This window comes from Callospermophilus lateralis, chromosome 17 (assembly GCF_048772815.1).
Source record: "Callospermophilus lateralis isolate mCalLat2 chromosome 17, mCalLat2.hap1, whole genome shotgun sequence".
In the NCBI taxonomy this organism is placed as follows: domain Eukaryota; kingdom Metazoa; phylum Chordata; class Mammalia; order Rodentia; family Sciuridae; genus Callospermophilus; species Callospermophilus lateralis.
Window position 1 is genome coordinate 15,859,738 of NC_135321.1, and position 25,746 is coordinate 15,885,483.

General features: G+C 44.0%; 1 protein-coding gene across 1 annotated transcript; it reads left to right on the forward strand.

The window, feature by feature from the left end:
* Window positions 1-18,827: 18,827 nt before the first annotated feature.
* Window positions 18,828-22,975, forward strand: Rax (retina and anterior neural fold homeobox). Its single transcript, XM_076837242.1, has 3 exons — window positions 18,828-19,116; window positions 19,414-19,667; window positions 22,481-22,975. The coding sequence occupies exons 1-3, from the start codon at window positions 18,828-18,830 to the stop codon at window positions 22,973-22,975; spliced, it is 1,038 nt and encodes a 345-aa protein (XP_076693357.1).
* The last annotated feature ends 2,771 nt before the right edge of the window (window positions 22,976-25,746 follow it).

Sequence of the window (25,746 nt, forward strand, 5' to 3'; positions counted from 1 at the left end):
TGCTACTGCTGGTCGAGCATAACTCCTCCTGTCTGCACTGGTGACAGGAAAGGAACAAAGCGGGCAAATACAGTATCAAGCAGTTAAGTCAGCTCTTGGTCTTGGCCCCTCTCTGACCCTTCCCTGCTTCTTTCTCATTCTCCTGTCCCCATCTTGCTCCTCTCCTTACTTCTCCTCCTCCTCCCTCTCCCACCCTCACCATCCTGCCACCTTACAAGAAATCACACTGGCATTCTGTGCCTCAGTGTTCCAGGGTAGACATTGATGTCTTTTGCTATATCTGGATTCATATTCATTCATTCTCATTCTCTCTCTCTCTCTCTCTCTCTCTCTCGTAATCATTCAAATAGATTTGCCTCTGAAACATTTAGAGCTGTTAAACCAACACCAACCAAATCAAAATTAACTGCTGGTTTTCCAGTGAACATTTTATTGATAGAATTAGAAATACCCAATGACAAATTTTATTAAGAAGAATTGCTGTATTAGAAGAAAAGGAGGTTAAGACCAAAAAGCAGAGTCTACCTTATTCTATATCCATAGATCCCAGATGCATTGTTTAAGAAGCAGTTTCATGTTTAAAAATATGCAAATAAAGAGAGTTCCAGAATCTATGGTCCTTGGCAAAAGTTAGCCTCTCCTGAAAGGCCTTGGGAGAACCCTGGAGCAGTGTTGAGGTTATTGAGCCTTGTAGTTCACAAACCCCAGATACCATGGGCACATTATAAAACCACATTGTCCTCTGTCAGAACTGACATGTGAGTTGTCTTTGGTTTTATGGTTGAAATTTTTTAAAATATAGTTTATCCAACTACAAATAATACATAAAATTTATTTTCAGTTCGATGCTGACTCTGCCCTCCAGTTGATGGGCAGGAGAGGTGGGTGAGAAGCCTTTCATGGGACTCTATGGCACACATTCTGTTGTGATATGTAATACTGCCAGACTATTCCACAGACCAGTGCAGGATGACACAGGAGACTTGCTTTCTTATAAAAGATGCAGCCAACGCTGCCAAGGAAATCACTAGATTGGCACTTCATCTCAACAACCCAAACGACTCCAGTTCCACTTGGTCACTATCCAGTGGAGCTGCACACCATAACGACACCACACCACACAGCCCCATACGTAGTGCATCAAACATGACACCCCATACAACAATACACCATTTCACATGACACCATGCCACAGCCTACCACATCACATCATACCATAACACACACCCCACACCAATCCACCCCTCACTATGCCACAGCGCATCACACCCGATCACACCACTCCAACCCATAGCAATCCCCATGGGTATTAGGTTGGGGCAGGGAGAGTGTGTGTATTAGGGTACTCAGAGGCCCCCTTCCCTCTACAGGGTAGACAGGTGTCTATGCCTTTTGATCTTAATGAGCACCAAAAGGTCTCCCATCATCAACAATTGGATATGGACCAGGAGGAAATCTGTTCCAAACTCCCACATATTAAAAGAACTCCTTCTAAGATGTCTCAATTGAGCCTTTCCAAAAGCTTCCAGAGGTACAGAATTCACCACCTGGTGCATTTTGGTTGTTGAGATGAAGTGCAGGTGAGGGAATCCAGCCCTTCTATCTATAAACATCTCTAATTGTTAGGAAATCTTTCTTATCCCAAACTGAAGTTGACTGTATGCTTGACCCATTTATCACAGTTCTGTTGTATGCAGCTCCATAGAATAGGCCTACATTCCCACTCAGGTCTTTGATGTTCCCACTCAGTTTTCTCTCTTCTGGGTAAGACATCCTAACTTCTTTTACTCCATTCCCATCCTACACTACTAATACCGTGAACTCACTAGGTGACCATGCAGACTGTCATTGTCCAGTCTGTCACCATCTAGGAGGGATGCCAGCCAGAAGGAAAACTGAAGTGCTATCGACTTCCACACACTGCCACTGGACTTGGTGCTTGAGGCCATTGCTGGGTCCACTCAGTCTGGAATTAGGACTTGGTGCTCATTGTACCCGGCAATGACCCCAGACAAGACCTTTACCTTCTCTGGCAGTGGGTTTTCTGAACAGGAAAAATGAAGGAGTGGCTTTCCTTTACATTCTGCTTCCTTCTATGGTTTCAGGATGGCCACAGATGTAGCGTGTGAAAGAGAACACATTGGCTATTGTCACTGTCACAGAACTAGACTCCAGTACTTTACCAACACCAGCTGAGCAAAGAGACAGCAGGCCCCAGGAGAGAGTGTTGATAGGTACTAGAGGAGAGAGGGGTCCTGGAGGATTGTCTGGAAAAAGAAAACTTGGGAATCCGGGGAGCATTTCCACCAGGCAGGAAGAACCATAAAGATGCTGGGCGGAGGGCTGAAGAACAGGCCCCGGGAAGGCAGATTAAATGGGCTATCCAATTTTGCCTAGAATCCGTCTAGTCCCAATTATGTGGACTCGGGCAGCACAATGAATCAGGAGTTCTACTTCTGAAAGCATATTGACACAGTAAGCTCATAGTTATTCAGAGGCCCACTAATCCAGTTTGTGGATTATATAAGCCCTTTGGGTTTGCTCCTGGCATGAGAAATTTGGCCAAATCACCACTAACAAACAGAACCATCAGAGACAGGGAGAGGAGTGATATAAATAATGAACAAACCTGGGCTTCCAGCTTCTCATAATCAGATAGGATTAGCTCCTATTAGATGAACCACCCTGCAGGTAACAACTATACGCTGGGTAAAATACAAAGAAATGGCTGCCCAAAGGCACTGTGAGCAGTAAAAATTAGGCCTCCACTAGAGGGGAATCAAATCTACACCTGGAAGAAGGACATACTGGTGAGTTTTCATTTGTTTACAGTTTTCATTTGAGGGCTGGCCCCAGTTGATTGCAACTAAAATTCATAGAGAAAACCCATAGCCTCAACTGGGTACAGTGGCACACACCTGTAATTCCTGCAACTCAGGAGGCTGAGGCAAGAGGATCAAAACTTTGAGGCCAGCCTTGGCAACTCAAAGAAGTTCCAAGCAACTTAGTGAGACCCTGTTTCAAAAATAGAAAATAAAATTGTCTGGGGATATAACTCAGATGTAAAAAGCTCCTGGGTTTAATACCTGGTACCAAAAAAAAAAAAAAAATGAAAAGACATAATTATTCTAAGGAATTTATAAAATAGCCACCAAAACTGGTCAGTTAATTTAGTAAGGTTGTAGGGAACAAGGTTGAGATATAATAACCAATTATATTTTATAATACTATCTACAAACAATTCAAAAATGAAATGTGAAACAATGTTATTTGCAATAGCATTAAGAAACTAAAATTCTTAGTAATAAATAAAGCATAAGATGTGAAAGTCCTGTACACTGAAAGTTGGGACATATTCCTGATGGAAAATTTAAGAGCACTCAAATGAATGTCTGTGGATCAGAAGGCTTAATGTTGTGACATCAATACCCTCTAAAATGATCTGTAAACACAGGTGGATCTCAACTGTAAGCCCACCTATGGAAAACAATGAGCTGCTTCTAGAATTAAGTAGAAAGGCAAACATAGTAGGATATATAGAACAAATCTTGGAAAGCAAGGATGGAGAACCGACTCTCAGAGACAGAGCGTGGAGACAGAGCAGGAAGCCCAGAAACAGACACACACTGATGTGTCAACTGATTTTCTAAACTTTGTATTTGGAAATAGTTATTGGATCATGGGAAATTGCAAAAGTAGTACTAAGAGGCTTCACAGACCTTTCCCCACTCTCCCTGAATGGTTGCATGTTGTATAATTACAGTACAATATTCAAACCAGGACATTGACATTGGTACAATGTATGCATTTAGTTTTGTGCTATTTTATTACAGTTGTATATTTGTGTAACCACCATCATAATCAAAATTCAGGATTATTACAATCACAAAATCTTCTTGGTGTTTACACCATCATATCCATCCCCCTCTTCCCATTCTTTACCTTGGGAAACTATCAACTTCTCCATCTCCTGGCCAGATGATTCTGAATAAGGTGCCAGTGTAATCTCATGAAGGAATGCAAAGTCATGTTTTTAAATTTAATGTGCTGAAATATATCAAACTTAGACCCTTACCTCACACCATATCAAAAAAGTTAATTCAGTATGTATCATAAGACTATAAAATTTTTAAAACAAAACTTAGGAGAAAATCTTTATAATCTTGGCATAAGAAAAGCCTTCTTGGAGCACAGAAAATCTTTTTACATATATATGTGTGTATACACACACACACACACACACATACAGTGTCTTTTGATGAGCAGAAGTCTTAAATTTTGAAATTTTATATATATATATATATATAACACTTCTTAAAATTTCACAAACTTTTTAAAAATTTAATTTAAAAAAAATTAAACAGGCCAAGAAACTAAGCAAACACTTACCAAAGAAATATACACTCATGATCAAATATGAAAAAGTGCTCAATTAAACATAAAGGAAATCAAAGTTGATATCTATCACAAAGCAAAATATCACCAATGACCCACTCAAATGGTTAAAACACCAAGTGTTGGTGAAGATGGAAAGCAATCAAAATTCTTGTATATTACTGGAGAGGACAAAGAATGATACAACTACTTGGAAAAAGTTCTGTCAAGTGAATGTAAAACTAATATACTAAGATAGTATATTAGTTTTACATTATATAATTAAAACTAAGATACTATTTTATTATATTGAACTCTAGATAATGATATGTATCCTGACATATCTGGGAGTGAATTTTTAGAAGCATAAAAGTTACAAGATATTGGTGGAGAGATACAGAAATAGACAGATGAGTAAACAGATGTAATAGAACAGTATATAAAATATTGATTTTAGAATCCAAGTTGCAGGCAAGTGATGTTTATAATTCTTTCAACTTCATATATCAAACATTTTTTTCTTAATAAATATTTTCTATTTAGTTAAGTGTTGAAGGTAAAATGAATGAACTTCACCACTTGTTATCAGCTCTAAAGAAAAAGGTCTAATTAGAAGAGAGGCTGACCCCAGCACAGTGGCACTTGCCTACAATTCCAGTGACTTGGAAGGCTGAGGCAGGAGGATCACAAGTTCAAGATCCCACCCAGCCCCTGGCAACCACCATTCCACTTTCTGTCTCTGGGAATCCGATTACTTTAGGTTCCTTGTGTGAGTGCCATCACACATTATTTGTCTTTTTGTAACTGACTTACTTTCCACTTTTTGGTAGTTGTGAATAATGTTGCTAAGAACATGGGTGTACAAGTGCCTGTTTGAATCCTTGCTTTCAATTCTTTTCATATATATCCAAATAGAACTGCTGGATCATTCCTTGATTTTTCTCTACATTAGAAATAGCAATTTTGAGAGCCACAGAATTATGATTGAAGAATATAAGATTTAGAAACATACAGACTAAACTCAGATTCAGAAATCTTGTATATATTTTTAAACCTTTCTGCCAGGTTTGGTGCCACATGCCTGTAATCCCAATGACTTGGAAGGCTGAGACAGGAGGATCATGAATTCAAAGCCAGCCTCAGCAACAGCGAGGCACTAAGCAACTCGGTGAAACCCTGTCTCTAAATAAAATACAAAATAGGGCTGGGGATGTGGCTCAGTGGCCAAGTGCCCCTAAATTCAATCTCCAGTACCAAAAACAAAACAAACAAACCAACAAACAAACTTTTTATGGAAAAATTATCTTCTAAACAAAAGCAGAAGGACTAGCATAACAAATACACGAGTACCAGAGTTTGACTCCTTTGCCCAGCTCTAAGTGCTGCAATCCTTGGAAAACTACATATTTTTATAACTCCATCTGCCAACTGAAGACATCACTCTTGGTGTCAAATTTCTGAGCTATAAAAAGATAGCATACATATACAAAGTGATATTAGCTTGTTTTCTTGAGTTGTTTCAGAATCCCTTAAAGATTTCAAGTTGTTTCTTATTGAGGATGATTCATTTAACAATGCACATGTCTTGCAGTAAGCACTAAGCTCCTGACAGTTGAATGAAGGAAGACATTTCTGGGAGCATCTGAAACCCCTACTGAAAGCATATGGGGTTAATTAGATTCGTCAGGACGTATAGGATCAGCATATTTAGGGCTTAACGGGTCAAAGGAGAAAGCACAGTAAAAATGAACCAAAAAAAAATGTCCCTAAAATGACAATAAAATATAAAAGTAAACCAAAGCTAATAGTCTGCAGCACAGCTGCAGGAGCAACTCTGGAACAAGAATGACAGTCCCTTGGATACTGGGCTCTGAGCAAGATGGCAGTGGCCCTGCCTGGGAACGCCTGTCTCCTCTTTTAATGAACGCTCACATCAAAGGCGGTGGAGGAAACCCCCGGCCAATGCTGATGCTAACAAGAGTGGAGTGGACTGAAATGCCTTTTGAAAGTGATCAAATGATTTCTGTGGGCTATTTGAGAAGGAAAGCAAAGCCGTTTGACAGTTTTCAAACACATGGGAAATAATTAATATCTTAGAAAACCCCAGACGGATGACTAGAGTATAAGAATGTGAAAAAAATGTATATTTGCACCAATTAATGGCTACGTGAAATCAGACAAGTTACTTAACTGTTTCCTCATGTGTGAAATAAGAGTCCCTTGTAGTTATTCATTAAATCAACCACTGCTATTGGGAACACAGGTTCTGAGAGCTGGGGATCCAGCAGACAAGGTCCTTGTTTCCAGGTAGCTTGAATTCTAATGAGGAAAGACAGGTAGTACGAAGAAAAGAATATAGGTTTAGAGAGTGGTAGGTGCTATGGGAAAAATAAAATGACAATCAAGAGATTGTGACAATTTGTGGGAGAGGATTTCTGGGAAAGAGACGAGTGAGAGAAAGGTCCTGAAGCAGGAAAGAGTTTAGAGGATTTCAACAAGGAAAAAAGGCCAATGTGACTATCGCTTGGTAAGCAAGGTGGGAAGGACAGAAGAGAGGTCCTATGTGTTAAATGAGGATGTTTCAGATGTGGAGAAGGGTAAGTGATATAGAGTAGTTTAGATTTTATCCTAAGCACAGTGGTGAGTTTGGATGGGTTTATGGAGGGAGTGTGATGGTTTGATTCACATTTTTGAAAGGTTGTCTGATTGCTGAGTGGAAAGTGGAGAGAGCTAAGAGCAGAAGGGAGACCAGAGAGAGGCTAATTCTGTACTCCATCCAAGCAGAGATGTTGGTACCTATACTATGGTGAACTAGAGAGAAATGGGCTCCAGGAGAGATTGAATTTGGGGTGCAGGTAGAGAAATGATTATAATACTACTGACCTGATGGGGAGCTATGAAAGTGAAATAAGAATATGTAAAGGTAACACATGCTGCCTGCCTCAATAGACTTATCAACAATGACTAAAGCAAATATCAACAATGACTAAAGCAAAGAGCAGAAGGAAGACATTGTAGCTTGCACTTTCCTGTAGAGCCAAGGGCAAAACCGTGGACCACTTGGCTTGCCTTCAGAATGGCAGGAGTTAGACAAAATTCCAGAAAACAGGCAACCTCTACAGTAAATTAGATAATGAAGAATAATGTTGGAGTTTTTTAACTACTTTTTCTGCATTTAGGGATCTGATTGTATGCTTTTACCCCTTCACTCTATTAATGCAGCTCATCATATTTAGAGATTTGTGCATGTTGAGCCAGCCTTGCATTCCAGAGATAAATCCCACTCAAATCATGGTAATGAGCTTTTTAGTGTGCTATTAAATTTGGTTTGCTAAGATTTTGTTTAAGATTTATCACCCAAGTTTATCCGGGCTATTGTCCTATGATCATCTTGTCTTATAGTATTCTTATCTGGCTTTGATGTGAGAGTAATGGTGGCCTCATAAAATCAGTTTGAAATGTTCCTTCCTCTTCAATGTTTTTTTAAAAAAATTAATGCATTGATATTAATTCTTCTTTAAACACTTCCTAGAAATCACTGGTGTGTGAAGCCATCTCTTGGGCTTTTCTTTGTTGAGAAGGGTTTTGAAATCATTATTATTACTTATTCATCTCCTTACTCATTGTTGGTCTGCTCAGATTTTCAATTTCTTTAGGACTCTGTCTTGGTAGGTTGGATGTTTCTATAAATTTATCCATTTCTTCTAGGTTATCCAATTTGTTGGCATGTAATTGTTTAAAGTAGTCTCTTAGCATCCTTTGAATTCCAACTAGAACATCTCCTCTTTCATTTATAATTTTATTTATTTGAGTTCTCTTTCTTTTTTTCTTGGCTAAGCTAGATAATAGTTTGTTGATTTTTGTTTATCTTTTAAAATATCAACTCAATTTCATTTCTCTTTTCTATTGTATTTCTAGGATATATTTCACTCATTTATGCTCTAATATTTACAATAAAAACTCTCAACAACTTGGCTATAAAAGAATTTACCTTAACATTAAGAAGACCATATATGATAAACCCATAGCTAATATCATACCCAATAATGAAAAGCTGAGAGTTTTCCCCTTCAGGTTAGGAACAAGACAAGGTGCCCAGTTCCCCACTTCTATTCAACATAATACTGCAAGTCCTTCCCTGAGCAATCAAGCAAGAAAAAGAATTTAAAAATATTCACACTGGAAAGGAAGAAGTTAAACTGTCTCTGTTTGCAAATGACAGATGTTTTTATTGAGAAAAATTCCTGAAAACTCCTTCAAAGAAACTTAAAACATGAGTTCAGAAAAATTTCAGGATGTCAACATAAATATTAGGTGCATTTCTGTACAGAAACAATGAACTATTTGAAAAAAGTTAAGAAAACAATTCTGTGTATAATGGCATTAGAATAAAAAAGTAGTTATGAAAGTAAATTTCACTGAGGAGGTGAAAAAGCTGTACACTGAAAACTGTAAGACACTGGTGAAAGAAACTGAAGAAGACACAAATAAATGGAAAGATATCCTGAGTTCTTGGATCAGAAGGATTAATATTATTAAAATGTTCACACCACTCAAAGTGATGTACAGATACAATGTAATCCCTATCAATTTTTTTTTTCAGAAAGTGGACAAACAATCCTAAAATTTGTCTGGAACAAAATAGTCAAAGCAGGCCCCCCAGCCGCGCTCCTGTGCACAGCTCATGGCCCCGGCCATGGGTCTAGGTGGATCCGGGGCTCAGCGGAGCTAAGGCCCAGCGCCCGCCTGTGCAGCCCGCTCACCTGCCCCTGGCTCTCACAATGATGAAAAAGTTTAAGTTTAAGGTGAACTTACAGCTCAAGGAGCTCTCCTGGTACCGCATGTCAATGGGGTCCTCTTCTGCAAGATGGGGCTGCTGGAGGGCGGGAGCTTCACCACAGAGTCCTCACATATAAAGTGAAAAGATGTCAACGATTTGCAGTCTGGTAAGGAGAGATTCTATGAAGGGCACTCTGTGGAATGCATAAGAGTAGTAGCTCTGGAGGACTCAATACAACTCTAAGCATATTTCTTTAATCCTGGCCTCTCACTAGGAGCAGCCAGGAGGACGCTCAGGCTTCAGAAGAGGTGCCTCCAGTTTCCCCTATCATGGCAAAAAGAAGGTCTGGTTGGATCCCAATGAGACCAATGAAATCTCCAATGCCAACTCTCCTCAGCAGATCTGGAAGCTGATAAAAGATGGGCTGATCATCCACAAACCAGTGACTGTCCAATCTGGGTCTCCATGGCTCCCAGAGGCACAGGCATGTGGGCATAGGTAAACAGAAGAGTAGAGCTAATGTTCCAATGCAGGAGAACTTCACCTGGGTGCAGAGGATACAGATGCTGTGTAGGCTGCTCAGAGATACCGTGAATCTAAGACTGACCACCACATGTATGCCAGCCTCTACTGAATGCAAAGGGCAGTGTGTTCCAAAACAATTAGGTCCTCTCGGAACATATCCACAAGCTGAAGGCAGATAAGGTCAACAAGAAGCTTCTGGCTGACCAGGCTGAGACCAAGGAGGAACACAAGCTCTATGAGGAGCACTCCAGGCCAAGGAGGAAGATATAAAGACTGTCCAAGGAGAAAGAGCCCAAGAAATAAAGCTCCCCTCTTTATGATGATTGATGATTACATAGATTTAATGTAATAAAAAAAGCTTTATCTATTAAAAAAAACTATATTGTACCACAATTTTAGAAGTTAGCAGTTTTATAAATCGTCCTTATTACAATAAAAGAAATAGAGTTAATCTGGTCCTTGAATTGTGAGGTTTAAAGAAGCCATGATACTTGTTTTAAAGCAAATAATAGATCAACACTCTCCAAATGTTTCTGCTCTGTTGCACATACTTTAATTTTTTTTAATCTTCAACACAGTTATGAACTTCTTTCACCATTACATAAAATGTTCTAATTGTCAGCATTGAATTTTATTGGAAATGTATAATTTTCTTGTTTAAACCAATGTCCTGAAAGACTATGGACATATTCAAAAAGCTGAACACTGAAATGTAACTAAACCATATTATTCAGAAAGATCTCTAATGCATCCTGATGATGGTAACTGGTAAAAACTGGCAAAACTAAAAATCTTAGTTCAGGAATATATAAATATAGTTGGCAATCTTTGGCTGATATGGCAAATATTAGACAGTAAAGCTGTCAATTGTCATTTGGAAAATAGATGCTATGCTTAATAGAGGATATCTATTTTAAAAAAAAAAAGCCAAGCTCTTTTATACAACCATATAACTCATATGGTAAATATTTTATTTTAACCATTGTAGTTAGATATATTATTTCTATACTTAAGCACTTAGCTCCAATCTAGAAAATAAAGTTTCTTCTGGCTAATTCTAAAAAAAAAAAAAAAAAAAAAAAATAGTCAAAGCAATCTTCAGAAAGAATAAAGCTGGAGAAATCACATTTCCTAATTTCAAACTATACTACAAAGTTATAGTTATCAAAACACTATAGTACTGACACAAAGAGAAAAGCCATGAAGCAAAATAGAGAGCCCTGAAATGTACCCACACATATATGGTCAACTCTCTCTCTTTCTCTAAGGATATCATAACTGCACAACAGGGAAAGGATAGCTTCTTTAATAAATGGTGATGGGAAACTGGATATCCATATGCAAAAGGATGAAATTGGACCATTATCTTACACCACATACAAAAAAAAATCAATTAGAAATGGACTAAAGACTTAAGACCTGGAACTAAAACTCTGAGAAGAAAACATAGGGAAAAGCTTCTTGATGTTGTTCTTAGATATGAATTTCTGGGCACAACACCAAAAAGCACAGGTGATGAAAGCAAAAATAAACACTGGGCCTATATCAAACTAAAAGTCTTCTTCACAGCAAAGGAAACATTTAACAAAATTAAAAGGCAACCTACCGAGTGGAAGAAAATATTTGCAAATCATATATCAGATAAGGTATCAACAACCAAAATGTACCAGGATGCATATAGGTCAATAGTTAAAATAAACAAACAAACTTATAACCTGATTTTTAAAAAATAAGCCAAGAACCCAAAGAGATATTTTTTCCTAAGAAGGCATACAAATAGCCAATGGATATATGAAAAGTGTTCAATGTCACTAATCATTAGGAAAAAGCAAAGCAAAACCCTAATAAGATCACCATTTTACACCTATTAGGAAGACTTTTTTTTTTTTTTTTTAAGAAAAGAAAAAGCATTATCAAGGAGGGGGAGAAATTGGAACCCTTGCACATGTTTGCTGATAGGAATGTAAACTGGTGCAGCTCCTGTGGAAAATGATAGGGCAGTTCCTCAAAAAATTGAAGAGAAAGACCACAGGATCTAGCAATCTCACTTCTGGTATCCATTGAAAAGAAGTGAAAGCAGAAACTCTCCTCTCCAAATGAAAACTTATAAAGTCGAATCTGTTAAACTCCTATTTTTAGAAGCCCACCGCCATTGGGAGGAGGGGATAGAGAACGTGTGTGTTAACTTTGCGTGTCCATGATCAGTAAGTGCTTGTGAACTGGCTCCCGGAACTCTCCTGGCAGAAGGAAGAGGCCCAGGAGCTGCAGCCCCAGGGGTGGGGGCTTGTCCAGGCTGCTGCAAATGGCATCCTCTGATTTACCTTCTTAGCACTCTAAGAGGATTGATGAGCTTCAAGACTATCATCCCCTTGAGATAAATGTCTCTAGTGCTTCTCCCTAGACACTCTGAATTCAATTAGTTTAATTAGAAAACAAGTAAAGAGGCATTATCTTAATATAGCTTTGCTCCTAACAAGTTAAAAAAGTCCATTGGGTGGGGGGGGTGTGGAGCGAAATCCAATTGCCCTCTTTTATTTATGTACTCTGAGATGGTGATGCAAATTGTCATTTTTAAACAAAAAAAATGAACATTCTTTGGCTCAATAGATCATGTTTTGTTTTGTTTTAATAATATTATTAATAAACACTTCCTGATTCCTTCACTCTTTGGGGAGATAGGAGCAGTGATATGATATCAACCTGTTTTAAAAGCATTAACTGGGAGGCATACTGGTTTTTAGTGTTTGCCAATTTCTGTGATACAAACACTCCTACTATGGCTCGTGTCAAGCTCCTAATGTGAATCACTGAATTTAGATCTGGGACAAGATGCTACCCATCTGCTCTCACAAACCAGGGAGCTGGTTTAAACACACCAATGGACAGGAAGGAGTAAATATATTGTCAGGGGGCTTTTTAAAAACTGCATAGAGGTTACTTGGACTTGCATCAGTTATAAAAGCAATCTGGGGACCCCAAACCATTGGGTTGGTAAGTGACGGGGGTGTGGGTGAAGAATAACTTCATTGTGCTTGCCTACGCAAGCATGGGACCTGAGTGGGAGAACCTGACAGCTCAGCAAGCAGGTGGTAGGCCCAATGGCCTCCTAGAGAGAGAGACAGGGAGGGCTGACACCTCTAGTCCAAGCTCGACCACAGATGTTCTCATGCTGGCAAATCGCTTGATTTCCCTGGACCCACGAAGGAAAGGTAGGAGGTAGACATGAGAGGATAGAACAAGATAATCATCAAAGATCCCCTTATCAGTCTACCACATAGGAGGCTCTGAGACAACAGGAAACTAATGGGAAACTAGTTTTTTGTGATTCTTTTAATATTTTATTTTTTAGTTGTAGATGGATACACAGTATTTTTATTTTGTTTTTATGTGGCACTGAGGATGGAACCCAGTGCCTCACGTGTGTCAGGCGAGCACTCTACCACTGAGCCACAAACCCAGTCCTAGTGGTTTTTTTATTTTTTTTTTAATATTCTTAGTTATAGGTGGACACAATACCTTTATTTCATTTTTATGTGGTGCTGGGGATTGAACTCAGTGCCTCACACATGCCAGGTGAGTGCTTTTCCTCTGAGCCACAACCCCAGCTTCCCCAGCCCTAGTTTTTTTGTGTGTTCTTTTTGTTGTTGTTGTTTTGTTTGTGGTGCTGGGGATGGAACCCAGGTCTGTGCACGTGCTAGGCAAGTACTCGGCCACTAAGCTACATCTCTGGCCTTTGTTTTTACTTTTCATTTTGAGACAAGGTCTCACTAAATTGCTGAGGCTGGCCTTGAACTTGTGATCACCCTGCCTCAGCCTCCTGAGTGGATGGATTATAAAGCATAAGCCACCACCACGCTCAGCAGGGAACTAGTTTTAAGGGATCCTGTTTCTGAAAATAGCCTAACTGGGAAGCCATGGGCTTGGCAAAGGAGGATGGGCTTCTGCTCTTTGCTGGATGTTCTGTGAAGAGCTGTGGTCCCTGTTCTGATGTACAAGGACCGTTACCTCGGGGAAACACATCAGCTCCCAACTGCCCCGTTTCCACCTCTGACCAGATGAAATGTTTGCTGCCATAAGACCAGGGAGGGCACCCCACTCAGCCACAAATGCCTCTTTTCATTCTCTGATGGTATATGTGCCACAACTATGCGATGGGGTTCTTACTCCTAACAATAACAATATATAAATAATTAACATTTACTGTTGAGTAGTAAACTGGTGTATATGAGGTGTGTGATGTTTATCATCTGTGCCAAAGTCCTATTCTTACAAAAGTGGCCAAGAGTATTCATTATTAGTTATCCACAGATTAAAAATGAAGTTTCTGATAAACACCTCTCAGAATGTTTTTCTGATATGCCTTCTCTGGTGCTTCAAGTAGGAAAATAGTTCATCAATTAGGAGGACCTGGCAGTGAGAGATGAACAAGCATACTGTCTTCATCTCTGGATTCAATTTGTCAATATTAAAGAGAAAGGTTAGCTTCAGAGTTTTTTCCAACTTTGCCAGCAACTTGAGTATTATGCCCACGATGTCCAATATATAATTCAGGTTAAGCATCCCTAATTTAAAAATCTGAAATGCTCCAAACTCTGAAACTTTTTGCATGTCAATGTGATGCCACATGCAGAAAGTTCCACACCTGACCTCACATTACAAGTTGCAGTCAAAAGACAGGAGACCTAAAAGAACTGTATAAAGTTATCTAGGACTGTGTATAAAGTGTATATGAAGTATAATTGAATTTCATGTTTAGATTTGGGGAACCATCCTGAAGATAACTCAGTATGCATATGCAAATATTCTGAAATTGAGAAAATACCCAAATCTAAAACATTTCTTGTTTCAAGCATTTTTTGGATAAGGGACATTCACCCTATGTGGAGGAGAAATCACAACCTCAAAGGCAAATACTTCAAAATATACTTCAAATGCTTAAAACTATATTACCGGAAATCACTGAGAGTAATTTGGAACTCTGGGTACAGAGAGAGTTCCCCAAACTTCATGAGACAGCCTTGGAAAGTTGAATGGTAACTTGTTTTTTAGCAGATCTGCCATCATTTCAACTGAAAATAAATTATAGATGACACTTCCTACCTTCCTCACTCCCACTTGACTTTGAACTATATTTTTCCCATTTCCTTGAACTCCCCAAATTTCTTATTTTATTTACTGGTTCTCTGATAACCACAGGAGAATTGACAGGTACACACACCACCACCACCACCACCACCACCACCACCACATTGCAAGGTGGTACTCATAGTGGCTAGAAAGATGTATAACTGAACAAAACACCTGGGTTCAAATCCTATCTCCAGGTGAAGTCAGCTGTGTGACTTGCCTGTTTCCTTAACTGTAAAGTAGGTAACAGTATTTCCTTAATTGTAAGGTGGGTAACAGTAGTGTCTACCTCATAGGGATATTGTAAGGACTAAATTAGATAATCCATGTAAAGTACTCAAAAGAGTATGGCATATACTTGCTAGCATAGATAGTTAGAGTTCAGTAAATAAACCATGTATGTATTTAACTCTTTAATTGAATTTTATGGAACTTCACTTCATGGATTTGTGTGTGTACTTAATGATATATAAGTTGGATTTTTCCAAGACTAAATTTAAGTTGCCTTCCCTGAACACGTATCAGCAGTGGAAGGAGGTGGTCCCCAAGTGTGGAATGCCACAGTAGGGATGTTCCAGGGTTAAAAGACTACTCAAGGGATAATCCCCATGGAGATGATCAAGTTGGTTTTGTGCACTCTGTGAAGGGATGTCCCATAGACCCTGAAATAGATGTTTTTCACCCAAACATCAAAAAGCACTGAGAAGCAAAACTACATAGTGTAGCCAAGTGGCATTGATTCATAGACATCCCCTCTTCCTGCTCCAAGTCTGGGGACTCTGCTCTGTAGAGGTCCATCTCTCTTAAAGAATGTGGCAGGTAAAACAGTGCATCTACTGTACGTGCAGAAATCAGCATCCCTGCACACAGTCACTTTATACTAGAACTTCTACACTTCTGAAAATGTGTGCCTGAACCATGCCAAGTTTAATGGGGCTCTATCTGTGTCTAAGGTCAGCCGCAGGTGGGGGCTGGGAGGAGGGAGCTCCCTTTGATCCATCTAATGAATTAATGAATTAAACAGAGGTGGAGTTCAGAAGCCAGGCTCCCTACTTTCCCTGAAGCAGGGCTGATTATGAACTAGCATAACTGCTGGAAAAATACAGCTTTGAGCTAGAAGAATTAGGGACATGGCGGAGTCCATTCATCTTCCCTAATCGAGTTCTTGGGAAATACACATGTAGATTAGCCCCTAACAATGACCCCCGGCTGATTGCTTGGAGTACCCTCCACCGCGCCCACAATGGTATTGACTGGCTCTTTATGTCCTACACAAAGGCAGCGAGCTCCCCTGTCCAGCTCAGCCCGGCCCTGCAGCCCTTCACCAGCGGCTGTTGAAGTCTTTCTGCTTTTCTCCTGAGACTTCCAGATAAATAGTAAATAAAAGCTCACCTCACCTGGACCTATTAGGAAGAGCTGGGCAGTTCTAGAAGGTATTAACTTTGGAAAACAAGGCCATAAATCCCTTTGCACTGTGTGGGCAGGAGCTTAAGAAATGGCTGCCAATCTTCATTTGGTGGTGATTATAAAGATCAATTTAATATTGAGGAAGTTTATATAAAAAGCATTCTCAGAAGGGAAGCAACACACACCGATTAATGATATCTACATCTGCCCTCCAGTCACTTCAGTCCCTGGACCACTTGGTCTATGTAACTGGCACCTAAGAAGGGGCAATGTCTTGGGCAGCAACTTGAACTGCCTAGATGGCTGATGAGGGGCTGGGGATATGTTTCACCTGGTCTACAGTGGAACCTGCTGTGGGTTTATAAGTCTCTCTGGACATTGATGCCCATGGCCATTCTCAATGGATTCTGACTTTATTTCTTCCAAGTGCAGGGAATGTGTCCACTTCAACCTCTTAGATGCATAATTCAGGGATTCTTCAGGGAAGAACTGCAGATTGCAGCAAAGATGTGCTTTCTTAAAATAAATAAATAAAATATAAAATTAAAAATTAAAAAACCCTCTAAACAATAATTACCAAGGTGCTGCAGCCAGAAAATCCAGGAAAAGGAGTCAGTTGGCCTGAACTCTGGTCCTGACCCCTCCACTGCCTAGCTGGCTCACTTTGATCCTCAGTTTCCTTATTTGTAAAGTGGGGGCCATTTTACAGCATTGTGAGGATCAGATGATATAAAAAATGTAAAGTCTTCTTAAAACAAACTATAAAACATGAAGTGCTATTAATTTTCATTTAGCATTTTTCTTAAAACAGAAAATAATTTCAATCCACTACAAATGCAAGCGTGCCTGCTATTTTAAATTATTTTTTTGTAGTTTTATTTAAAATACAGCTATTAATGACCCCCTCCCCCTATGCCTATCAGGGAGAAGTAATCATTTAACAATCCTTAAGGTATTCAGTTTTCCTTCGCAAATGGTCTTCTAACGCCAATCTCCGAGGGCGGATGTTTTCTCCTTTGCAGTGTCTCAGACTGGACGCTATAAACTCCTCAAGGCCAGGGGTACTGCCCACGACCTACGAGACCCACGACCTCGCCAAGGGCAGTACTGGGCCAGCAGAACCGATGCAGCAAAGGAGTGTCTGGATGCAAGAAGGAAGAAAGGAAAGGGGGCGTAGGAAAGAGACCGCTGAGATGGAGATCAGAGGACCTACCAAAATAATTGAGGCATGTGGTTCCCTAGATCTTTAGCTTTGGGGGGAGTATTTTAATTCATGCTCCCAGTTAATAGTCCACGGAAGGCTGGGCTCCTGCTCCACTTGGTTGCAATGTTCCCAGTGCCATTGTCCATCAGCACCGCGGGACGTGAAAACACACTCGCCCTCACAAATCATCCTTCTGCTTAGCCTTTGAGTAGCTCTGGGTCAAGGGGCCCCGTAGGGGGAAGAAACGCAAGCGGATTATGCCGGTAAACCTCAGGGAAGCGCGGGCTGTCTCCGTGGGCGAAGACTCTTCCCCTTCAGCTTTGGGTCTTCTGCTTGGCCAGGAGAAGTGTTGGGCGCTAGAAGGAAGGTGCCTGTCAGTAAAGGGCCCTGTCCTTCCCCCAGGGCAGAGATAGCGAGGAACTCCTTGCGGGTGTGCTGCCCGGTATCGGCTCAGCAGCTTGTGGCTCTCTCGGCCTCCCAGCGCTGAGGTCACCGGACCTGCTGATGGCCCCACCCGCTGCTTTAGCAGGCAAGAGAGTGAGAGAGGCTGCCCTCGCGCACGTCTTAGGGGGTAGTTAAAACAAAGACCAAAGAAACCCGATGTCTGGGACTTCGGACCACTGGGCTGAAAGAGGAGTGCGGGTGGGGTTACAAAACAGGACGGGAGATGATTCAAACTGGGAGTCTGCACTGACCTCCCTACTCCTCAGAGCTGCAAAGCCTTCGGCCGGGGTCTTGGCTCTTTCTAGGGGCGTCCGGTCGCCAAGCCTGGGTGTGCAGCCCTACAGGGGAGGTGAGCCGCAGTGGGGAGGCGAAAGCAAGCGAGCGGAAGAGGGGAACCCAAGGAGGGCAGCGCCTTTGAAGCAGGACTGGGGCCGGGAAGCAGGGGAAATCAGGCTAGCCGACGGGAGCCCCTAGGCCCGTCAAACATCCCACCTCTACACCCCAGAGCATGTTGGTGGTATTTGAAAAAGGATGATCAAGCGGTGGAGGGGAGTGGGGGGGGGCGTTCCTAGTGCTGGCCTTGGAGTGGCAGGGCTAGGACCCCGAGGCTGGGCAGGAGAAGGACCCGCCCCTCTGAAGGGGGAGGGGCTGAGAGAAGGGGCCCGGTCCGGGCCTGAGAGGAGGAGCCCCGGACTAGCCCGCTCCCGGCTTTAGCTTCCGGAGCCCCAGTTGCTCCGCCGCCGAACTTCCAACTTCTGCAGCGACTCAGGAGGCGGAGGGTCGAGCGCTCGCCCACCTCTAGCGCAGGCGGCCTGGGCGGGGTTGCCAGCCGAGCTTGACCGTGGGTAGAACCCTTGCGGTTGCGCGCGTTCCAGAAGTCCCACTACCCTGACCTGTACAGTTGGAAAGAGTCCGCTGGGAACCTCTTCTATCTCCAAAGCGCCAGCCTTCCTCCAGGCGCTCCCCATGCACCTGCCGGGCTGCGCGCCCGCCATGGCCAACGGGAGCTTTTCGCTCGCGGGTCACCTGCTCCGCAGTCCAGGCGGGAGCACCTCGCGGTTGCACAGCATCGAGGCCATCCTGGGCTTTACCAAGGATGACGGGATCCTCGGTACCTTTCCGGCGGAACGGGGCGCCCGGGTAGCGAAGGAGCGGGAGCGAAGGCTGGGCGCGCGGCCCGCCTGTCCCAAGGCGCCTGGGGGAGGCGCAGAGCCCTCCCCGCCACCAGCACCCGCGCCAGTCCCGGAGTACGAAGGTGAGTGTCAACTGCAGGCTGCTGCGGGGCCCTGGAGGCGCTCTGCAAGAGGAGAGCGTCCCTTCCTTAACTTTTATTGAGGCGACTGGGTGCGGGGGTGGCGGTACTGTCCACGACGGGAGCTTCCAACTTGCGCCCAGAGGATGCTTAGGAACCCCTTGCAGCTTCCACCCACCCACGACCTCTCGAGGCCAACTCTTTGCGGTAGCTGGGCTGGCCAGAGACTACGAGGAGGCATGGTAGGCCCAGGGATGCTCCCGGGAGTGTCTCTGACCCTCAGGGGCCTCGTGGCCCCAGCCTCTCGCCCCTACTGTCCCAAGGAGCCCGGGGAGGCACGGCCGAGTCCAGGGTTGCCTGTCGGGCCAGCCGCTGGCGACGCGAAGCTGTCGGAGGAGGAGCAGCCCAAGAAGAAGCACCGGCGGAACCGCACGACGTTCACCACGTACCAGCTGCACGAGCTGGAGCGCGCGTTCGAAAAGTCCCACTACCCTGACGTGTACAGCCGGGAGGAGCTGGCGGGCAAGGTCAACCTTCCCGAGGTCCGGGTCCAGGTAAAACGCCCGAATTAAGGGTTTGGGATCCCGGAGGGCCCAGGCCTAAACTGCAGCCAGTGCTTCTCTGGGTTCCCGGGCATCCACGCATTTATTATCCTGTTTCTTCGGCTTGGCAAGCCCAGAGGTTCCCCCACGCACCCGTCTTCTGGCAGAATGTCCGAGTTTATAGGACGATCCCCCTTTTGGGGTGGATCTCCCTCTTCTAAACTAAAAGGAGGAATTGAGGATGACTTTTGAGATAAAAGCCGGGATGGGGTTGGGGGGACGGTGCTGCGCGGAAAGGGAATGTAGGCAGAGACCATGGGGTCACTGGACTGAGATCCCAAATACCACCCTTGCCGCGCGCACATCGTGTGGAAAAGGAAAACATTGTCTCCTTGAGCCGGACCGCAGTTGAAACTTAAGAAAGTGGATTTAAGAAAGTGACTTTTCCTTCTCTGGTGCACGTCCAACCGAAATTTAGCGCTGCAGAGGCCTTTTCTTTTTATTGTAAAGGGGTTTTCGCTTTAATTAAAGCTGAATTATCTTTAATCCCTGATCATTAAAATATTTGAAAGCCTTAAATATTTGCTAGTCATCTGTGAAAAATCTGGGAGGATTTCCAAATTGGGAGAGTTTAGAGAGGCCTGAAAGAGAGACACTGGGAACAAATTTCAGTGCATCTGAAAGGCAGTGGAACTGAGATGGGATTCTTGTGTGTGTCTATGAAATTAGATTTCCAGGAAGTAAGGATACTCAGGTGTCTGGTGCTTTTAGCTGTGTCTTTAAAGTGAAAGAGAACAAGCTCTTGCCTTTTGTCTCTTTTGCTTAAGTTAGGGGTTTAAAGTAATGAGTAAAAGTCGTGGTTTTTAAAAAGTTCACTAATGTGACTCAGGATTAACTAGCAAGGACAGTTCAATTTCTCCTAATTTGGGGCAGTAAAGCGGCAATCATTTCATTGAAGGGATGTAAATTTTAGCACCTGCTTTCCATTAGAGGGAGGGTTTGGTAGGGAGCGGGAGAATACAAGCCAAAGAAAGAGGAGAGGCCAAGGCTTTCCAGTGCCCTACATCATGCAGGTAAGGCAGCTTGAAGCCCACCTTTGCACTACTCTTTGCACCTGACCCCACCTTTTTTCGGTTGTCCCACTTTACTTGTTCAGGGATTTTGGCTTCTCTGAGTTGTGAGAATCTTGAAAACAGCGTGACTTCTCTGTGACTATAGGGCCAGCACAGTGCTCAGCATATAGCAGTTCTTAACATCTGTGTGTGGTGTATTCGGGTGGTGTAGGAGAACTAGCCAGCATCTCCTCTAGCATTGGAGGCATCAAAGGAGAACAGTATGATAGCCAACTTTCCCAGGCTTCAGCTATATGAACTTGGATACTGTATCAGAGAGTTAGAGCTGCGGTTTCTGGCAATAAGGGAAGCCCAAGTGGTAGTGGGAAGGGAACCCTCACCCCAGCCTGTTTCTCTTTTCTCTAATGTAGCCAAACATCTAATATTTCCTGGTGGTTCAGGGCCTTGGGTATGCAGATAAATCTTTATGGGAAGGGGACAGGGATGCTTACATTTTTCTTCTTTCCTCTTTTCTCCCAAATTCCAGCCTTGCACACATTTACCATGCCCTACTCAGTGCTGGACTATTGTTTTCTTAGCTCTCCTAGGTTGCCCTCACCTTCCTGTCCAACATAAATCTGCTTTCTCCCTTCTAGATTGCAACTATTCGCTCAGTTCCCTTCATAAGCACAATACTGAAGCCATCTATTTGGCCAAAGTTCTTTCGTATTCTCCCCTAAACTAAACCAATTCTCTCTGTTCTGTTTGCGAGAGTGGAACTTGGTGGTGAAATGTTAATTACATTCCATTCTGGTGCTTTTGTCAGTAGTGGAGGATTCACTGCAAGAAACCAGTGAAAGCTTGGCCAGGACTATATGAACAGCAAGAAGGAAAAAACCCTTGAGTACTTACTGAGCTAATATCTTAGGATAATGTCAACCAGAAAGTAAAAGTAGATACAATAAACTTGAACATTGTAACCTGTGAAAGTAATCCATAAGAAACTTCAGAAACACTAAACAACTGTCAATGAAATAAAATGAAAAACTTATTAAAGCAATAATTGAAATGTGCATATAGTAAAATAAGCCCATTTGCTTCTATCTATATGATAACTAATAATCCATGGAAATAGCTGTATTCAACTCTGATGTTGCCAGTATTTATTTATACCCACGTTTATAATAGAGACAAAAAGGCAGATATAACAAGGTATGAGACAAACACATAGTAAATGAGAATTATATCATACTGGGAAAAAGCAAAATCTTAACTCAAGTGTCAAGACAGGCTGCCATCCTGCAGGTCACAGAGATCTGGTTTCAAGGGCCTATGGTCCAGAGCAAAGTGAAACTCACTTTTTTTTTCTTTCTTTCTTTCTGAGCATCTGTTCCATGTCGGGAATTAGAATCAGATACAATCACAATCAGAGTTTATGGGTGCGGTAAACAGGGGAAAGGGTGTGGATGCCTCAGAGGACTAAGATGGGACAAAGAGATTCACCACAGGGAAGAGACAAAAAGGAAAAAAAAAACAATGAAAAAGAAAATAAAGACATTGGATGGAAGGAAAGGTGGGGATGAAGGAGTCGTAGGGGATGAAAGAAAAGAAGGCCCAGGCACCTCTCCGCAGGTGCAAAATAGTCAGTACTAATTTTATTTGGAGCTGCGGGGCGGCGGGGGGGGGGTCAAACTAGCCAGTCGGCCTTTGGCGCAGGAGTCCGGCAGGAGTCATGGCCTACGACTTCGACGTCCGCTGTGCTTTCTCTTGCAGGTGTGGTTCCAGAACCGACGGGCTAAGTGGCGACGGCAGGAGAAGCTGGAAGTGTCGTCCATGAAGCTGCAGGACTCGCCCCTTCTCTCTTTCAGCCGCTCCCCGCCCTCGGCGGGTCTGGCGCCCCTCGGGGCCGGCCCGGGCAGCGGCGGCGGGCCACCAGGGGGCGCCCTGCCACTGGAGTCGTGGCTCGGGCCGCCGCTGCCGGGAGGGGGCGCCACAGCGCTGCAGAGCTTGCCCGGCTTCGGGCCGCCGGCCCAGAGCTTGCCCGCCAGCTACACTCCGCCGCCGCCGCCGCCCTTCCTGAACTCCCCGCCGCTGGGTCCCGGCCTGCAGCCGCTCGGGCCGCCGCCGCCCGCCTACCCTTGCGGGCCCGGCTTCGGGGACAAGTTTCCGCTGGACGAGGCGGACCCGCGCAACAGCAGCATCGCTGCGCTGCGTCTGAAAGCCAAGGAGCACATCCAGGCCATCGGGAAGCCGTGGCAGACCCTCTAAGGGGGACTGAGGAGCCTGCTGCGTGTTGACTGCGAACCGAGTGCACGGTCCCGAACCCTTTCTCTCCTGGACCCCTCATTGGGCCACTCTTTCCCCGTCCCTCCTGCAAGCCGCCTGCCGGGCGTGGGTTAGGGTCGCACGCCTGCTCCCGACTCCTAGGGAAGGACCAGCCGTCAGGCCGGAGGTGGCCCTCTGGGCACTTCCATTGACAACCTCCGTCCCCAGGTTCTGATGCTGGAGGGTGGCTCCGCTGGGCACCCTGCTCTCTTCCCTGCCAGCGCCGGATCCTCGATATTCAAGGGTCCACTGCTCCTAACCTTGGTTTCCGAAAGGGGAAGGAATAAGTCAGAAAAATATAGTTTGAGAAACTGTATAAGTAGTTTCAAGGTGTTTGGAAAGAGAATTAAAGATTTGCTTGTTTGGATTTGATTCTGATTGAACGCGCGGAGACAGGGGGAGTGAATTTGGGGGTACCTGAGGAGTGAACGGTGATGGACTAGGTGGGTCAGGGAACGCAGAGGAGTGCGCTGGAGCTCGGGGTTCCTTCGGTGCAAATTTGGGCATACTTGACTGCAACGCAGAATCGTCGCCCTCCGGTGGGCTGCGGCTCCCGACCAGAGACGCTCTTCCCCGCTGCGTGCACGCGTGCGTGCGTGCGGTGGGTGGCAGGTGTAGGGGCCTAAGACTCTGATGCTACGTGTCCCCAGTTCCTCCGTAGTCCAATAGCTGGTCGCGGGATGCTACTTCCATCCCAATAAGCAGCGCCTACCACACCCTCCGGGGCGAAATCTGAGCGTCGCGCAGCTCCAGAGGTCCCTGCCCTTCCCCGCCCCCTTTCCGGTCTGCGTCGCTGGGAAGGCCGCTCTCGGATCCCTGTGCCGATCTCAGGGCTGGTGCTATCCTTGCCACCAAGAGTTAATGAAATTAATTCTCCGAGGATTGAATTAATTCTCTTTTTGAGCCCCACGCCTCTCTTGTCTGCCCAAACCCCGCCCAACCCAGAGTTGTTAACCGCGAGTGGGATTAATTGCTGCGCTCCGAGGGTGGAGAGTGTCCTGGAGCGCTCTGTGCCGCTGCTCGGTGGGCTCTACCTCAGAGAGCGTAGGGAGCAGTGATCTTGATTCCTTGGCACCAGACTCAGGGGCAGGGAAGAAATCTCGGAGTTCCCCGCAGTCTCGTGGAGTTCAGGGCGAAGAGTGGCCAGGACTCTGATCCAAGCTGCCACTTTATCTGCGGTTAACCTCGGAAGCTGGGCCACTGCCTGCGGTAACCTGGATTCCTGCTGCCCCCGCCTGGTTTGAGCTCCCAGGACAATGTGGCCAGTGCCTTAGCTGCAAACCAACTACTACCTGTAGGTCCTCAGCATATGAGTGAAGCGCCACAGCCCCCCTCCCTTTTCCCATTTATATGGGCACTAACTACACTCCGCCAGGGGAATAAGTATCCCCCGTGAAGACTTCAACCAAGTGCCCGACATAAGGCAATAATACATGGGGTGATAGCAGTTCTCGCGGCTTCACAATATTTCTGTACGGCTCAGCGGTTCCTGAAACGAGTTAGGAGATGGATGAGTGTCCTGGGGCTGGTATAGTGGGAGTGTCACAGCAGGACCCAGTCCCTGTTCTGACGGGTTATGAGAGGCTATTACATAGCCAGGGATGGGTAACCTGGACCTTCATCCATTGCCTTGTATATAGTAGGCTTGTCAGTAAGAATTTGAATACAATAATTTCCCCCCAAGAGGCAGGAAGTAATACCTGCACTTTTCCTTTACAAGGATCTGTGTGGGGGAAATGGATGGGGTCGACCACGTGATATTAGTTCTTAGCAAGGGGGGGGGGGAAGCACAAACACTAGGCATGTGTATGTAAAGTTCTTTCAGTTTGGCCTACCTTCTACTTCATCCTTTAATGTCCTGCTTTTAATAGGGGTCATCTGATGATTTATTCTGAGAACTCCCAACTTCACTGGTCCCAGGTGAATATACTTGCTCTGTCCTCCTCCTTTCCACAGTTCTGGGTACCTGTGACTGTGACTTTGCCCATCCCAGCAACATCACTTTTTTTAAAAAAGATTTTAATTTTAGTTATACATGGACACAATATCTTTATTTTGTTTATTTTTATGTGGTGCTGAGGATCAAACCCAGTGTCTCACATATTCAAGGCAAGTGCTCTGTCACTGAGCCACAACCCCAGCTCCCCCAGCATCACTTTCTTTAGATCATTTATGTGATTATCCATTTGTCTCCTCTCCATTGCTCTTCCCCTAGTCTTCTCCCTCCCCCCATCTTCTCCTCCTTCTTTTTCTATCCTTTTGCTCTCCCTCTGAAATAAGAAGAGTTTATTCAGCAGTGTCTGCTGAACACGCAGTATGATCATGAACTGGCTGGCACTTCCTGTTATCCCAGGCAATCTCTCTGTGCCTCTGAGGTCAATTGTGTCTTCCAGATGAGGTTGTTGTGGGCTTATCTGAGTAGATGTAAACTTCTTGGAAAAGTGCTAGAACATAGCAAGGCTTCAATGGTCATTAGCTATTAGTGTTTTTATGATTATTTCCCAAGGATTTGGCTCTGCAATCGGAATGTGGCTAGAGGGATGATTTAGAAGAGCATCCATTCTCAGATGTAACTAAATTATAGAAGAGGGAAGGGAAGTAATAGAAAAACTGCATATGGAAAGATGAATAGAAAAACAATGCGAGGCCCTGGGTTCTCCTTATTTCGATTCCTAAGAAGAACTCATTAGGCTATATTGGGAACTGAGATCCTG

Bases quoted from the DNA above. Each gene is read 5' to 3' on its own strand.
- Rax (XM_076837242.1), top strand. From the start codon at position 18,828: ATGCACCTGCCGGGCTGCGCGCCCGCCATGGCCAACGGGAGCTTTTCG. The intron at 19,117-19,413 runs GTGAGTGTCAAC...TCGTGGCCCCAG, and splicing joins GCCAGTCCCGGAGTACGAAG to CCTCTCGCCCCTACTGTCCC. The intron at 19,668-22,480 runs GTAAAACGCCCG...TTTCTCTTGCAG, and splicing joins TTCCCGAGGTCCGGGTCCAG to GTGTGGTTCCAGAACCGACG.